An 18,649-nucleotide genomic window follows, 5' to 3' on the forward strand; every position below is an offset into this window, starting at 1 on the left:
GCTCAATGAATGCACAACAGGTACATCCTCGTCAACATTTAACATTTCTTCAATGTCTGCTGCCTCAAGTTGACTGATGCTACTGTCTGGTACGTTTTTTGCATAGGAAACGAGGCTTGTCACAATAAATCGCTCATCAGTACAGGTTGAAAATCCAACAAAGTCATCTTCATTATCTTCTTCGCAGTCAAAAACCGTTTTAGGCCAAAGCCTATTCCAAGCATTTGTTAATGTTGATTTTTCAATTAGATTCCACGCATTCGCGATAGCATACAGTGCGTCTTTGATACTGAAATGCTTCAGGAATTCTTTAATTCCCTCTCCTCTATTTACAGCAGCTAGCATGCACGTCATGAAGTTGTTTTTATACTTGCATTTCATGGAGTGCAAAATTCCTTGATCACAAGGCTGTAATAAAGACGTCACATTGGGCGGTAGGTACACACAAGAAACATTGTTTTTAACTAGAAGTTCTGCCGGTGGATGTGCAGAGCAGTTGTCTAGGAACAACACAACAGGACAGTTATCATCCAATCCTACTTCACTGCAATGAGCTCGTGCTGATGGGACAAAATGGTTGTTAAACCAGTCAGTGAACATCTCACGAGTGACCCACGCTTTTTTGTTCGCGTAGTAATTCACTGGTAAATTATGCACACCTTTTAAGCACCTAGGATGCTGGCTTTTTCCTATAACTGCCAACTTCACCTTGTGTGTACCTGCTGCATTAGCACAAGCAAGAATAGTTAATTATCCTTAGCATCTTTATATCCAGACGGCGCATTCTCATCAGCTGGCGCCAGTGTTTTCCTGGGTACATAGCGCCAGTACAAAGCCGTTTCATCAGCATTGTAGATCTGTTCAGGGCTGAGGTTTCCATCTGCAACAATCCTGGCAAATTCATCTATGTAATTTTCAGCTGCCTCGTGGTCTGCTGAAGCTTTTTCGCCACATATTTTCAAATATTTGATGCCGTGACGTTTCTTGAATTTTTGCAGCCAGCCTTCTGAGTACTGACACACGCCTTGAATTTCTAGTTCTTCGTGAAATTTTTTCGCTTGCATCATTATCATTAGGCCATTCAATGCCACGCCTTCACTTCGCCGTTGCCGAATCCATTCCATCAACACACGGTCAACATCTTCATTTTGTGCCCTATGCATTGTTTTCCTACACTCCATTGCTTTTCTGTCGTCACTTTCACTAAAAAAACATAAACAATTTGTCTTTTTGTTTCTTCAAATCGTACACAGTTGTAATTCTGTTAGTTGTCGTACAGGCACGCCGCGATCAAGTTTCCGCAATAATTCCACCTTCTGAGTTATTGATAATGTTAAGTGTTTTCGTTTTTTTTTCGCTACCACCCATCTTCATATCGGAATGCCTTTTTGCCATTGCCGTCTTCAAATATGGCAACACGTTCGCGTAACAACACGGTTAACTACTAAATGCGATAAAACAACTCCTATCGTAGCCAAGCAGCAAGCTGTAACTGGTGCTAGTTTGCCGGACAAACGGTAAAAACAGCGCCTCGGCGTTGCCAAATTGCATGCTGCCTTGCTGACGCAGTGCTGCCAAGTCACTCGCTCGCACTAGTCACGCGATCGCGACTTGAGTTTGCCACACAACTGCGAACAATATCGCGGACGTTGAAGTTTCGAAAAAAAATTTCTGATTTTAGAGCTGTTCGGGTTTTGGAATTTCGGATAAAGGATGGTGCACCTGTATAAATTTTTTTTTGTTCGTATTGAATACCAATACCAAATTATACTCAGTAAAAAAATCAAATTTTAATAATAAGAATGAAAATGGTAATCCCTCTAATAACAACATTTTCGCATCACGTTAGAAATACATAAGGGGGAAAAAATAGGTCAATATTCACTGTGTTGGTTTCTGGGAAACAGACAAAAAAATAATATTGAACTATAGGTCATGGACCATGGTCAATTCCTTACATGCCCAGTTACCTCTAACTTTGATTTTCCAGTGCATCTACCCTGCTGTCACTGAGATTTAAGTTTACTTATGAAATTAAAAAAATTTTTTAACACAAATATTTTATTATGATTGTTGTGTTTAGTCATGGATGTTGATAGCGGGCTGATGGTACTGCCTCTGGCTTTGTCTTAGAAATGGAATATGTTTTGTTCATAATTTTGATCAAATATGCATTTTGTTGAAATCATAGGTAGATTTAAAAGTTACTGGACAAAAAAAACCTTAAAAGCAATTGCTTAGTTTTTGACGTAAATAAATCCAAAAATTACATAAAGGTACAGATTTTCATACGTTTTGATATAAAACATTAAAGTTTCTGCCTATGTTTCAGTTAAATAATTTTTTGGCATTGGAATCTATGCACAAATGTGCACTTAAGCGATCAGTCCTGTTCATTGTTTAGACTATTTTCTTCCGAGGACCATTTTGGTAACAAGAATTTGACTGGTATGTAAACACTACAATAAAGAAATGATAGAAACATCAGACACAAACGACCAGCATACACATGCTAGCGCCGTTTTGAACACTGTCCATACAAGGAAAAAGGGCACAAATCACAATTAACCAAACAGGGCATAAATTGCAAAGCCTGAACAAGTCCGTCATGTACAATTTTTTATTGAATCTGAGAAAGAAACATTTATATTTAACTAATATAAATGTGTCAGTTAATATTAGTTTAGTCTATGCTAGTTTTGATTTAAGACTAAAATTTATGTACGAGGGTTATTTTTTTTTCAACCTCCGATCGGCTGTAAAAAAAAACTCGATTTAATTGGGAAATTATTTTAATATCAAAAGAAACGTACATCTTTACTCTATTTTTCCACATAATCACCGTGCAGATTGAGGCATTTGTCGTACCGATGCACCAGCTTTCCAATACCCTCTGCATAAAATGATGCCTCCTGCCTATTCAGCCACGTTTTAACAGTGCTCTGCAGTTCATCATTCGGCGATGTATTTCTGCTGCAGTGTGCCCTTCTGCCTGTAAGAAACGGATGACTCCACGCAGCTCGCATTTCGCCGTACAGTTTATCGTTGCAGCCATGTTGACATTCCCATAACCAAGCTTCAACTGAGGTGTGAGTTGGCCGCTCCACATGGTTGGTGGAAGGGGGTTAACACTATGAGACGTGTCGATTCGTGTACGAGCGATTAGGGTATCGATTAATGGGCATGCCATGGAGAAATGAAACTGTAATCACACTGCAGGGCACTGTTAAAACGTGGCTGAATAGGCAGGAGGCATCATTTTATGCAGAGGGTATTGGAAAGCTGGTGCATCGGTACGACAAATGCCTCAATCTGCACGGTGATTATGTGGAAAAATAGAGTAAAGATGTACTTTTCTTTTGACATTAAAATAATTTCCCAATTCATTCCTGTTTTTTTTTATTACAGCCGATCGGAGGTTGAAAAAAAAAAAAATAACCCTCGTAAATGTAAATATAAACAACTTTGCCACTTCAAACTAGATAGTTTTACTTTTACTTCTTCCCCAATTAGGTAGCTCTTATTTTATCAACCCCTACTTTTCTCTAATCTTATTCATATTCTCTCCATGTCTTATCTCACCTTTCCTCCTTATTTCCATGTATTCTTTTCCTACTCTGTTATTTCTTCCCCCTACCCCTTTTTATATTTAATTCTTCCATCTTTTTCATCCCCAAATGCATAATTCATGTGCCGTAGTTTTGTTGCATGTGTTCATGGTGAATGTGTGGTTATTTGGTGTGACCTGGCGTAGGTGTGCAACATGGAAAATGTGGATCCGTTGGGAATCCACACAGGGGAGTCCATAGTTGTGGCACCGAGCCAGACACTGTCCAACAGGGAGTATAACCAGCTGCGCTCGACAGCCATTAAGGTGATCAGGCATTTCGGAGTGGTTGGCGAATGCAACATACAGTACGCCTGCAATCCCAACTCCGAGCAGTACTACATCATAGAGGTGAGTGGGACATAGCTGATGTTTGGACTAGGTTTTAAGCAGCACTACATCATAGAGGTTAGTGGGACATTGCTGATGTTTGAACTAGGCTTTAAGTAAATAAACTAGTGTCACATCACATGAATAATGCTCCTCTTTGCTTTTTTCTTTCTCTCTCTTTGCTGTAGGACATTTGTTTGGTAAAAATAACAGTTTCATTGTATTACCTAAAGTTGGTCACACCAACAACTCAATACATTTAGTTTAAATTTCTTAGCTCCACTTAATAAAGAATTTATTTAAATACCCATCATACTTTCAAATTGAAAAGTAGGCGAATGTTCTGGGCTAAAAAATAATTACCAATGCACAAATAAAAAAAATCTCATTCGGTACATCTACAGGCGTAGGTAGATTTTGAAGTGCCTATTTCTTCTGGAAATGATTTGGAAACTTCTATAAACTTGTAGAACGTTTTAAGAACTTAATGTACATAACATCCTCTAGGTTCTCCAATATTTCATAATGATGAAACATTTCCTCATATTCCATGCAGCGAAAATTGTTTTAATGTTTTTAACTCTATACATCCAGAATTGATAAGCTTGGAACAAATTTCATTTTATGTGTACTAAGGTAGCTATGCAATTTTTTGTTTTTACCTTCAAAAACTATTTTTCATCTCTAGGACTAATAATGTGGTCGTATAAAAATTTGCTTTGGATCAATGTTTAATACAGTAGAACCTCATTTTTACGTACCCGCGATATACAAATTCCCGCGATTAACGTATTTTTTACATTCACTGTCAATTTCCCTATACTACTAATGCATTCTTTTCCCGCCTTGTGCAAAAGCATTTCCCACTGATTACGTAGAATTAGTGCTGTATTTTGTGGCATACCATCGGAAAATTTAGAGAAAACAATAAATTCTCAAAATGAAAAGCGTGAAGATTAATTATTATTAAGTGTTACTGCATGAGTGTATGGTCACCACAGCTTCGTTCGCCATTGTAAACAACTTACTTTTTTCTTTGTGCCACGTGCTATAGTACACCATACGGCCATGAACCAAACGTATGGTGACATAAACATGAAAATTAATAAGTACTCTTCTTAGCGTTCCCCTTTAATCTTAAATGTATTATGCATGAAAATAATGGTGAAAACTCACATATTAAATACACAAAAGAGCGGATTACTGTTCCATTATTAAAATACGTTTTAAGCAACGTACGAGTTTCCTATAAATATGGCGTCTTCATGCATATTCGGCGATGTTCATTTTAACACATTGAAAAGTCAAATGGCTGCAATGAATATCCAAACAATGCAATGGCAATTTAACTTCTATTCCTCAACGTAAACAATTATATTGATGGTGGTAGCTATCGTTTTATAGTATTATTTCTCAAAAAATCTGAAATTAATAAAACTTTAACACCTAATTAAATACATAGTTCAAAAATCAATTATTGTGTTACAAAATTTCAGCAGACCAAGTGGCTATATCAAGATGCTTCAACATTCTCATCTCTTACACAAGAACAGCAAATTTCATGTTTAACTTTCGGAAATAATGAACGGCGATATTGGATATACGTATTTATAATTTTAATTATGTGAGATAGTGAAGTTCTAGTTAATTTATAAAAACGTAACCGTCTCTGACATATTATTTAGTGTGGTATATATTTTCTTATTGTTTCCCATATAGTGAGATGATAAAAAAAATTTGAACATTTCCCTCATTTTGCGTTTTCCAGGTTTTTACATATATTTTTCCTGGTCCCTTGAAATATGTAAAAATGAGGTTCTACTGTATTACATTAAGATGGTTTAAAATAAACTCGAACAAATTTCATATTAAGGAAATTATAAATTGTTTCAGCCAAAGTTTTAGAGAAAGTTTCGGATTTATAGAATAAATTATAACACATTTGATAGTATGTTTATTAAAAAGAGTAAATTTTTTTTTACTTTCCACCGTTGTTATTTCCACCCCTTGCAGTAATGGTGGGTTACATAAAAATTTATTTGAACCAAATTTTTAGACAATATGTAGAAAGTTAAACAAATATGAATGGATTCGATAATGTACATGATAGGGAAGTTTTATTTATTTTCTTATTCCAAACCCAGGTTTTTCAACCCCCTTGCTGTAATGATTTGTATTATCAAAAACTATTTCAGACAAAATTTTTGGATAAAATTATAAAATTTACAAACCTTTTGAACGGATTTGATGGTGTGCGTATGAAGGGAGTTAAGAATTTTTTGTCTCCCAAGATTTGTTTTTTTCCATTCCTTGCAGTTATGTTTGGTCGTATCCAATATGTATTTAGATAAAAGTTTTTGGTATTTCTCCTTAGAGTTATAATATGTTCAAACAAATGTGATATTCATCATAATATACGAGATAATAGCGATTTTTCTGTTTTTCAAATAACCTTCCCCATCTTTGCTCCTTTGGTCGGATTTTGCCCATTAACGCACTCGATCGAGATTTTCCACCACTAGATTTTATGTATCAGTATGGAAATGATTTGTGAATAATTATGGCAATTATCATGTTCCTAAAAATGTATCAACTTTTGAGTTGAGGATGGCTTTTGGATGTGGCCCATGAAATGAAAAACTATATAAAAAAATTTCTGGAAGTCACACCATGGTAACGGCTACAATAGGTAGTATTTCTTCAAAATCTACCTAAAATGGTAGTATAGTTTAGCATGTTAGTAAACCATTGGCCTTACCAGTTGGTGTGAGTTGTGTATGTATTAGTAGTGTGAATAATTTATTCTCTTCTATATTATTTGCATTGTTATAGAAGCAATAATGCTTACTATTTAATAGCGACAAAATTTTATGTTATTATTTTTAGGATAATTTCATTTTTTAAACAGAAGATTTTGTTGATTTTTACATAGTATTTGTTTAAAAAAAGTTTATAATTCATAAAAATATGAAATTAAAATATTTCTTAATACTTATTACACCAAAATATTCTCATTTTGATTGACACCTGATGTACTTATACAGTAAAATCATTAGTAATAAGCATGTTTAAGACAGAACTACTTAAAAAAAAATCTGCAAATTTTTGTGTTGGAAACATGTGATGTCATTAATTTAAAAACTTAATTATTTATTTGTGATGTTGCTAATGTAAGACATGCAAGATGATTAATTTTTGTAATTTGAGTTAAGTTTTGTCAAATTGTTTATTAATTTAATGGTTTTAGTTAAATTTTGGTGCTAAATGGTGTATTAACTTACATTTTGGTGCAGTATGTTGTATTATCATGCTTTGCAGAGTTATTTTGGTTTTATCGCACTTCACCATATAATTTTTTCCTTGCTAATTGATTATGATTGCTTGTCATTAGCTTTTGTGGAAGATGTTTTATAATTGATAATGTAAATTTTATAAAGCATAATTGAGCAGTTGCATGTATGTACATACAGTATTTTCTGCATTTTTTGCATTTTATATGTCTTTTCTGATATGTTAAATGGAGAGCTGAAAGTGTTGAGGAGTTGTGAACTCTGTTTGCCAGGTGAACGCTCGCTTGTCTCGGAGCTCTGCTCTTGCCAGCAAGGCGACTGGCTATCCCCTCGCGTACGTTGCGGCGAAGCTGGCTTTGGGCTTGTCCCTGCTAACGGTCGAGAACACAGTGACGGGGACCACCAGGGCTTGCTTCGAGCCGAGTCTCGACTACTGCGTCGTGAAGATTCCTCGCTGGGACCTCAGCAAGTTCTCCAGGGTCAGCACAAAGGTCTGTTGTGAGTCCTGAAGCCACTTGCAAAGCCCGTCCCCTCTGGGAGAGCTTATCTTACTGATCCACGGCACACCAATGAGCTCTGCAATGTGTGGTTCAAATAAACTACACATAAAAACTGTATTTAATTAAAATGTTTAACATATGCTATCTATTACTAAATACTGCAGGAAAGATAGATTTGTTTTTATTATAACCATTTAAAAAATTTAATTGGTGTTTGCCACTGATTTCAGCATTTCATTGTTAGGATGCAGTTTATAAAAAAATTGTTTAGAATAGCTAATCTAGATTTTGACCTTAAGTAGTTTAAAGACGGAAATTGTTCATAGAATGAAATATTTTTAATAATTGTGGAATCAGTTGAAGCACAATCTTTTGGTACCCCAGGTTTCTTATTATGTTCTAAAATATTGAATTATTGAGCATTTTGTTACCTTATGTATTTATGTGCCTAACCGTGGGGTTTAAAACCCTAACCTCAACTTGGATTTATTCTACTACTCACGAGTGGCAGTATGTCTTTAATGTCTTTAATCCAATAGGTTCGGAACCTCTTCCACGCGAGATTAGTATTTTTATCAGAATGTCAATGTAGTATTAAAGTGTTTGCGAAATTTGAAAATGTGAAATGTAACCTGCTAGAAAATGGAAAACACTGTACTGCAATAAAAACAGACAGTAATTATAAAACTTTATACAAACTAAAATTGCTGGCAGTGCAGTAATAAACCTGGTTGCTAGGGTCAACATTTGAAATCCACCCGGAAAAAACCTAAGCGCGAGAGGCTCGATTGGTGCAGAGTTACAGAACATATTAAAACTTAGAATGCCAGAGTAAATACACTGTTAGTATTGGGTTTTTATGATGATACAAAGTAGGAATGCAGGCCAGTTAATACATATTTCTTAATACACAGTCTTATAAATAAAGTAGACTCCCAATTATTCTGGTGCGGGTTATACGTGCCATATTTCCATAAACCATAAACACAAAAATTATTTTTTTTTTTTATTTCAGTACGCACACAATGGCAAAAGTGCTTGAGTAGCATCAAATAAAATGCAGTGAATTAGTAATGCAAGGAATTAATAATGTGACAAATCACCAAACAATATTTTGCTCTTTCCTTAAGTTATTTGTTTCCTTAATTGCATATTTATTTCTGATGACGCCCGAGTGTTCAGCCAACGTTTATGTCCCGCCATGCCGGATGTCAGGTGTGTCAGCAGAATCTCTGGAGAGAAAAGCCAGAAGCTTTCAGGGGTAGTTTTTCTCTCACGTACTGGGATGTACTAGTGGCAAATCATGGCAAAACACATTTAGTAAACAACAGAGTTGAGAATTACATTAACAGGTTAAATAATTGTTATAATAATAGAAAACTTTAAGTTCATGCTTTTTTCAATCTTATTATAACTGAAATATGTATTACCGTATTTACTCGCATAATGTCCGCAGTAATTAGGCTACATTTTTGACAAAAAAAATGGGCTGCGGACATTATGAGGTGAAGTCCGAAAAAAAAATTTTCCTCAAAATTTTACGTTTTTTGTAGAGTAAAAAAATTGTTCTCTCATAATTAGTTTACTAGCAGAGCTCTGGTGACTGGCGACCCTCCGCAGCGGACAGCGGACGTAAGAAGGTGACAAGATAATTGGGTGCCGGCGATTAGTGGAAGACGCCACTCATATTTTTTTTCTTCTCTTACTGGCGTGTGCGCTCCTACGTTCAGAAGCCGCAGCCAGCCTACACAAAATAAATGCTTTGCGTGAAAAGGTATTTTTTTAATCTTTCATTGAGATGGCCACTGATGGCACGGGGCAGATGTCTAATATCTGCATTAGCCGGCGCCGGCGAGCCTCCCTCCCTGTCCCTTGCCCACTGTGTGTATAAAAAAACCGTGCGCATGTACCCCCACCACTTCTCCGCTACCTCCCCTACTTTGTGACATAGTGTGAGTTGACGTCTACTGGCTTGTGGTATAGCCCATCCCCTTGCAACTCGCGTGACGTCGCAGGCAGCTGAGCAGTGGAATGCGAGTTTCTGAGTCCAGACGGTTTCACCACGCTACAAAACCCTCTCAGCGACCGCTCCGGAGAAATGAACAACTCAAGGTCAAAGCATTGTTGACAGCGTCGGTAATTTTCCATCCCGTTACTGTGCCTTTCAGGGGTGGCCAAGTTTGCTTTGTCTGGTGCGGACTTTATGCGGATTTAAAAAAATTTCATTTCAAGTATTTAAAAAGAAAGGTGCAGACATTATGCGATGGCGGACATTATGCGATTAAATACGGTATATCGGAAACAATTTGTAATTCAGAAATGTTGGTAGTGCCTATGTATAAATATTATGCCAAAGTCTGATTATGTAAACAATCCGGTAAGTGAATTATTAAATTTAATTTTATGTTGTTTAATCTCAAAATGTTATTCAACATTTATTTATAGAAATGTACTTAAAATGTACTGTAAATTAATTTTAACAAAGTAGTGTCTTTATTAAAATGGTAGTCAGCATGCATACTTACCTGATTGGAATACAAATTATTTTGATTAAGATATTCTCTTATGGGAAAAACGTATTTAACTTGCGCTGTTTGATTAGCGCTTTGTTTTTCGTGAACAAATTAGGGCATACTTTGAGGGGCGTCTGTTCAGTATTTGTCTAAATAGTCAGGATGGTAAAATTTAATGTTATTTTCTTTACAGTGTTTTAACCATGATTTTCGGTTATCCGTGGACTACTTGCCATCATTACCCTGGATAGTCAGGTGTCTACTATACAAACATTTGTAGTTTTGCTTGTTTTCATTTATTGAACCAGCTTTTGCGGTTGGTGAGAGTTAATGGTTCATTGTGGTTTGGTGGTTGTTTTTGGAATTTTTGTGGTACATCTTAACAGCTCGAGGGATAATAATGGTGTTTTAAGAAATTTTAAGTATGAAAAATTAAAAATTGGTGTTAAAACAGATTTATGAGTGTAAGTGAACATGAGATATTTTATTTTAAGGACTCGAGGCAGTCTACATATTGATATGAATTGATAAGGTTAGTCAAAACATTGTTTGGAAATATAGTTCTCTCTGTTTTCAGATAGGTAGCTCAATGAAGAGTGTTGGTGAAGTAATGGCAATCGGTCGGAAGTTTGAAGAAGCATTTCAGAAAGCCCTTCGCATGGTGGATGAAAATGTGTTGGGATTTGATCCATATGCGAAGAAGAGTTCTGAAGAAGAGTTGGAAACCCCAACTGACAAAAGGATGTTTGTGCTGGCAGCTGCGTTGCGCGAAGGTTGCAGCATTGATCGGCTGTACGAGCTGACCAAGATAGACCGTTGGTTCCTGCATAAAATGAAAAATATTATTGACTTTCAGGTAAGCTGCAATTTATCTTATAAAATATTCTTAATATGAGCATTTGCTTTACCACTTAACGTACAATAAATAACTATTTACTCAAATAAACATTGCACAAAATTTTTGAAACAAAACTTGGGACCTAATTAAAAATTTCTAGTAAATTTTTATTCTGTTTTAATGTAATCATTCTAAATTAAGAACCTTTAGGGTTTTCTTAAAAAAAATAATAGCATTCTTGGTACCATTTCTCACATCTGCGAGTTATCTTTTCAGCACTTTATTCTTGCCCTCAAGTGTACTATTATGTTTATGTATCAATATATTCATCAGCATTTTCATGTAAATACTAATACACATCTCTAAAGATATCAGGTAGGAACTATTTTATTTATTGTGTAACTGTTAAAAACATAAGAACCGTGATCCGTGATGTAAGGAATAAAGTCATGAATGTAAAATGGCTACAGATTGCAGCTGTTTGTTTAAAAGATTATAATTATGTGTAATAATTCAGAAACCTACCGAAGAAGCACATGCAATAAATTCTCACTTTTCAAATAATTATTGCAATACCACCATTACTCAAAAACATAGCTTACTTTTTACTCCAGTCACATAAACGACTTTCTATGACAACATACCAAGCTAAACTCACACAATGAAAGTTATTAAAATGCACTGCATACATTAGTTATGTAAAAAACTTTTTTGTATAGTTGAAATGTAATTCAGGGTATAATGATGGTTGTTTGCTACATTTTCATTCAGCATCCTTTATTTATATTGTGTAAAAATAAGTTTTTTAAGGCAGAAATTTTGTTTGTAATTTTAAAATTACTATCTTTTATAAAGGATAAAATTGTATTGCGTTAAATAGAAAGGTTAAAGCTTTATTTACAACATTGTAGGGAGTATTTCTTTTCCTTTTTAAGTAATTCATGGTAAAAACAAAGTTTTCAAATGTCTGCAAAAGTATCAATTAAGGTTTTCTCTTAAATGAAAGGGTAGAAAGTTAAAAAAAAAAAAAAAAAGTAATGATCCTGCAGTATGCATACACTTTAGTAGAAATCACCTGAGTTATTTCGGTTTACATTCTTTAAAGAGTTATGCAAGGTTGCATGTGCGGTGTTGTAACAGCCTGCAGAGCTTGTTTGTAAGCGTCATTGCTGAGTTATGTTTTGATGGTCGCAGATGCAGCTGGAGGAAGTGGACCAGCTCCAGTTGTCGTACGAGCAGCTGCTGCGAGCCAAGCAGCTCGGCTTCTCCGATAAGCAGATAGGCACATTTGTGAAGAGCACTGAACTGTACATACGCAACACCAGGCAGGAGAGCGGTGAGTTTGGCGCTGCTTCACACCGTTCAACCAGGGGCGCAACAACTAAATTTCCAAAGGGGGGGCAATATATCTTTTTATAAAGAATCATCGTTCCTCCCCTATTGAAGCGGGGTCCAGGGGTCCTCCCCCGGGAAAGTTTGTATTTCAAGGTGCTATTTAAGCAGTTTTATTATCTAAAAATTGATTACACAGCACTTTCTTTGCCCCCGTTTGCCCCCACTTCAAGGTTTCAGAGGGGGGCAAAATACCCTTCCCCCCCCTGTTGTGCGCCCCTGCGTTCAACGATCGTCGACCTCCACTGGCATGTTTGTGTTTCTCATTGAACTTCCACCTTTTATCTAGTCTTTTTTTACCCATGAAAATATGTAATCACTTCTAGAATGCAATTTTTATAATCAAATTTGGTTAAACAAAAATAAAATGCACAATAAATTGGCATTTGTTCAATGTCTGTACACTTCAAACATCTTCACATTAACACAAACTAAAGTGTTATAAAAATATAACAACATTGGTAGTCGCATAGGACTTAAACTTTGCTCGTAAGGTTTGTTGATTTTTTGTGTTTTACTAACCAATAAATATTAAATAAGCTGAGAGATCTCTGATATCTTTTTGCTTGTAACCAAGGAAAAATTTAACATGTTAAGGCAGTGGAAATTTAATGTCAAATTAACTTTTAATTAAATCTATGTCAGTTGCTATATACATGTTGAATAACTTTCACAATTAATGTAATTCATCTCTTCTGAAGTAAGGTACAAAAATGGATAAAAAAATTTTTTTTATACTTGTCAAAGATTGAATAAGAATATAGCTCAAAAAGTTTTGGGTGTGATAATATTTTCCTGTCTTTTGGTACCTTGTTCTGTCTCACAAAAAGAGTGGTTCTTAATTTAACACTAATATTTTTTATTCAACAACTTTTTATGAATATCACAGACAGGTTAGATTTTTATTTTGCTACAATGCATTTTTTGCACTGTACTGTGTAGGGCAATATTTTTCATTAACCACCTTTTCTGTCTTTATAGAGAGAAAAAACCTGGAACCTGTAGAATATATTAAGCTGCAGTTATTTTTGAAAACCCAAGGCAAAAATTTTGTTTTATTAGGACAGTGGATCATGACTATAATCTAGGGTTGTAATAAGTACTTGTATTTTAACTACAGTGATTGATGTAAAGCTAAAAATTGTAAAACATTGTTTTAAGATAAAGTTGTGGGAATGCATTTATTCTTAAACAAATTAAAACAAAACAATACCTAGTTATTGAATTTATGAGAAAAACTTAATTTTTTTTACCTAAATAAGATTTGTTAAATAATTAAAAAATGTAATTTGTTCTTTTTAATTTTATAAAAGTAATTAATAATGTAATTTAACTTCCAAGTTAACCTTTGTTAAAGAATAGCTTAGTCATATACTATAATTACAGTGTTTTCTCAAACAAAATTAAATTAAAAAATCAAGAATGCAGGACTGATAAAAGTAATTTCTTGTTAGTTTAACCATAATAGAAAATTTTAAGAAAAATATTATTCTTTGGTTTTTTTTATTGTAATTTTACCCACATTTTAAATGCACTAATCAAATTGAAATTAAAGCATTTTACTGGCATTATATTGGGTGCTGTCTCCTTGTGAAATCATCTTATTTTGGCGAAAGTCATAAGTTTGATTAAATATAGTCAAAATTTCAATAATTTGCTATAATCCAGGTTGTCTACTATTTAGACTTGTTCTATATGTTTTGGTAAATTGTGATCTATCATGTTACATTTAAAAGGTGGATTTAAATTGTAACATTTTATTTCTTCCTCTTATAATTTGTTATATTCAACAAATTTTCATTTGGCACTTATTTAAGTCCTATTATAAATTCTTTTTGATTTGCATTAAAATTTCTTATCAAAATGTAATGTTACAGTATGTACAATATCTGATACTGATTATTATTGTAAATCTATTCAAAGGACTCGAAGTAAATTTACATTGCAGGCAGATTACAGAAACCTTTCCAGAATTTGTACATGGGTTTGATTATAGATGAATAATTAAATCTTTATAGATAGTAGTGTTCACTTTATAAAATTTTATTTTAAACTTACTATATTTCCAACATGTGTACTATTTTGCAGAGATTTTTACCATTTTCATTTATAGTAGGTACTAAGAATGAAATGTTTGATGTGGTCAGGGAATTTGCCTAGTCAGGGGTGTACCTGTGTTAGTGAGGCGGGATGATAATTGCGATGCTCACTGGTGTTTCTAGTGCAAGGCTTTGAACTGGCACGCAGTCTTCTCGTCATGCATTGGACAACTATGAAATTTGAGCTGTGACTATAAAATTATATGGTGGAGAAATGAAAATAAAGGTGTAATGCTAGTCTCTTAAGTGCTTTTAAGAATCTGTATGGGTTGTTTCATGCCTAAAAAATTACCCTGAAAACACCCCTTTTAGCCATTTCAACTCTTACAATAATAGTTAAAAACTTAATCCTGATACTTAACTACTTATTGGCCCTTAGTGTATTCTTAAAAGATTTTCTTAACCAGAATGTACTCAGATATCTTGAGCAGTTTTCAAATCATGTTGTTTTTCCTGAAGCTCTGCACACCATTGTGTACCCAGGTAGATGGGGCCCTTTAGTGCTAAACAAGGGACTGTCCTTGTGCCATGATGTTGCCTGTGTGCAAGTGTGGCTCGTATCCCCATTAGCGCAGTTACTTAGATGTACTAACAGGACCTGGCCCGCTCTCTGTGTCGGGCCTACTTGCAAGATGTTAATAATTAAGTGGTTTCTCACAGGCGTCCCACGTGCTGGTTTTGCTGTAAGTGGTCACAGCACGTTGAAAAATGCAAAAATGACATGTGATTTGGTAAATGAGATTTAATAAATATGCCTCTAATACACTTATGTAAAAACTTACCTCAGGTGACAATGCGAAGCTACTGGGTCACCTGGACTGCGTACCACATAAAGTTAAATTGACCGTTACGGCATTCAGATTCATGCAGTTGACTTATGAAAGTAAAAACACGGTTACCTTTGAAAAATTACTACAGTGATATTCAAGCATAAAAATTATTAAATGAACTACTTATCTTAAAAGTTTGCTGTTAAAAAAATTGGCTACTTCAGACAGCCTTGGGCAGTTTGGTGTCTGTTTCTCTGGGTACTATAATTAATATAAATTAACACACAGGATGTTTGCGTGACCCAGAAAATAAGACATAACACTTGGGGCCAAAGAAAAAGGTTTACAATATATTTGAAGATTATAAGGGAAACAAGGCACTGGTTCTAATGCACCCTCTTGTGAGAGTTAGTGGCATACTGTTCAAAATGCACACGTAACACACAAGTATGTACGTGGTGGTAGAAAGTGCTGTGAGGTTAGGAGGGGAGTGAGGGTTGGTTATATATCAGGCTTGTTGGCAAAGCCCCGGACAATTTAATATTGAATTAGCTCTTAACTGTTTGAAATTACTTGAGCTGGAACTCTGACAAAAATTGACATTGCATTACAGCTATTCATACCATTGACATACAGTAACTTTTTACTTAATATACTGTGTACTTTTCTTTCATGGCATCATCTTCACTTTTAGCGGATTGTAGTATTTTTTTCTGTTGTGGCAGGAATCATCCCATATGTGAAGCAAATAGACACAGTAGCTGCTGAGTGGCCTGCATCAACCAACTATCTCTATTTGACGTACAATGGCTCAGTCCACGACATTGCATTTCCTGGTGGGCACATCATGGTCTTGGGTAAGTCTCTACTGGCCCTAATGTTTCTGTTTCCTATTTCATGTGCATAGTTGTTATAACATGTCTGTGTGTTGGTGAATGAGTGTATTTTTTTTATATAATACACTTTCTTGGACATACGACAGTGCAGTTTTGCACTGTTTGCCATGGAAAAAATTCAAGAACACAAATTAAGAAATAAAAATGAAAACATAAACCCACAGAAAAAAACCTAAATTAGCTATGTCAAACTGATAAAAACATCGATGAACCTAAACAGGTATTACTGACAACACAACGACGACAGCACAGACGATCACATTCAAACTTAAACATCAGACAGCAAAAGAATTCCATGGAAGAAATTTAGTCATGAAAAAAATAACAGCACAGATGAACACAGTAGGCTAACAATGATGAAACAGTTTCAACAATAACGGTAAATACAGACAGATAACAGCACTTAGACAGCACAGCAAATATACGAACACAACGATGAAGATAAACAGATATTATGGACAACACAACAATGACAACACTGACGGATAGTTGTGACGTTTCGGGAACTAGCATCTGTTTAGACACAAACAGACCTGTTTAGGTACATATTTGTGTTTATCTGTTTTGATATGGCTGATTTATGCTTGTTCTCTGTGGGTTTATGTTTTCATTTTTATTTCTTTATTTGTGTTCTTGAATTTTTCCATGAAAAACAGTGCAAAACTGCATTGTTGTATGTCCAAGAAATTGTATTAAATCAGAAATCCCCATTGCATGAATCATTTAAAGAGGGTTTTTTTATGTTGCAACAACTTTTTTATACTGTGTAACAAAAAAGGGATTTTCCCGTGGAGTCCTAGGTGCTGTGATTACCAACATTTCTCTCTCGTGCTAAAGATTACTCAGTTTAAGTTCCAATATGACTCACTTTATGAGGGAAAGTTAGCACCCAAAGGGTTTGGAGCACACTATACTGCCAAATTGTAGGTCCCATCGCCTAGAGCCTCTGTACATACTGGCGTGATGTGAAAACTTCTTCTACCGTTACATTTGTATTTTTGCCTGCATTATCTGGCATTTTCCCAATGACCTATGGCAAAAAGAGATGTTTTTGTGACTAAGTACTAGTGTTGATGAAGCTGATGTAAGTGTAGGAAGCAAGAGTAGCGAGCGTGTCGAGGTTTTGTGCAGGGTCGGGCGTGTATCGCATCGGTAGCTCCGTGGAGTTTGACTGGTGCGCTGTGGGCTGCCTGAGGGAACTGCGCCGGCTCGGCAGGAAGACCATCATGGTGAACTACAACCCTGAGACCGTCAGCACCGACTACGATATGAGCGACAGGCTCTACTTCGAAGAGATCTCTTTTGAGGTTATTTTCATTTCCTTATTTTATTTTATACTTGTCTCATGCCCACCAACAGTCAAATGACTGTTACGGTGGGCACGACATGTGCAGATAAAATACAAAATAATCACTGCAAATATGTGGACACTTACCCTTGTCAGCACCAGGCAAGCACAACCTGAGGGAAAGTCCACAGCAGGTGGGCGCATCCACAGTTCGCCAGCACACGAAGGCGAGTGAGCGCTAGCGTACCACGTACTTGCAGTGATCACAACAAATTCAGACAAACACTAATTCTGCATTTAATTTAATATACAAAAATATATCAATTAAAAACATAATCTATAATAACATACTACTCAAAGAACAAAGTACATGTAAGCAATATGGTAATTACATATTAAATGTTTAATTAATAATAGAGTACATACTTACATTTCTTACCAGTAAGATTTCAGATTAACTTTGTTGAAGTTTGAGATAATTCTGTAAATAAAGTCATTATTGTTATGGACTGTACACAAACAATGTTGACTGTTTGACATTGATCTGGTTTAAAATTTTGTGTGAATGTGCAACCCTATTATAACGTTTCGTTACATACAAAATAAAAAGATGTTGCGCCAATTTTTTAGTGTTTGTTTTATTTTTTCAAACTAAAATGCACAGATGAATACAATCACTTTCAAAAGAGGTTGCTCACTCATTCCACATACATCTGCAAGCCGAAAAAATGCTCGCAGTTCACGTGATGAGAATTAACTAATAAATAGCGTCTTTCAGTAATGTTTTACTGCAAGTACACAAAGTCAGTGCGGCCTCAAACGTGGCCGCACCCAGCGAAAATGAACTTCGCCCCGAGCCAAACGCCTACGAAGGTGATCACAATTTCTAATTTGGTACTGTCCGAATGAAATAAAAAAAATTTATGTTAGCTTAATACTCGGCATGGCTCTGCCCACCAACGTTAAATTATCTCTTCACAAATTTTACATAATTTGGCGAGAAGCCACCGAACGCGACCTACTGGTGCAGCAATCGGCAGACAACTGGTGAAATCTTGCCACCGTCTCCTCCACGCAGGGAGGAGAAGTCACATGACCTCACCGACCAATCACACGCACGCTTCAT

At 35.4% G+C, this 18,649-nt stretch overlaps 1 protein-coding gene across 2 annotated transcripts in view; it reads left to right on the forward strand.

The window, feature by feature from the left end:
- Window positions 1-18,649, forward strand: part of LOC134530556 (multifunctional protein r) — a 163,279-nt gene that overhangs the window by 18,399 nt on the left and 126,231 nt on the right. For both annotated transcript variants that reach the window (XM_063365482.1, XM_063365483.1), the window contains exons 9-14: window positions 3,755-3,958; window positions 7,500-7,718; window positions 10,818-11,096; window positions 12,273-12,414; window positions 16,065-16,196; window positions 17,367-17,542. In XM_063365482.1, the coding sequence (XP_063221552.1) occupies window positions 3,755-3,958; window positions 7,500-7,718; window positions 10,818-11,096; window positions 12,273-12,414; window positions 16,065-16,196; window positions 17,367-17,542 (1,152 nt within the window). The remainder of the gene's footprint in view (window positions 1-3,754; window positions 3,959-7,499; window positions 7,719-10,817; window positions 11,097-12,272; window positions 12,415-16,064; window positions 16,197-17,366; window positions 17,543-18,649) is intronic.

Source organism: Bacillus rossius, chromosome 3 (assembly GCF_032445375.1).
Source record: "Bacillus rossius redtenbacheri isolate Brsri chromosome 3, Brsri_v3, whole genome shotgun sequence".
In the NCBI taxonomy this organism is placed as follows: Eukaryota; Metazoa; Arthropoda; class Insecta; order Phasmatodea; family Bacillidae; genus Bacillus; species Bacillus rossius.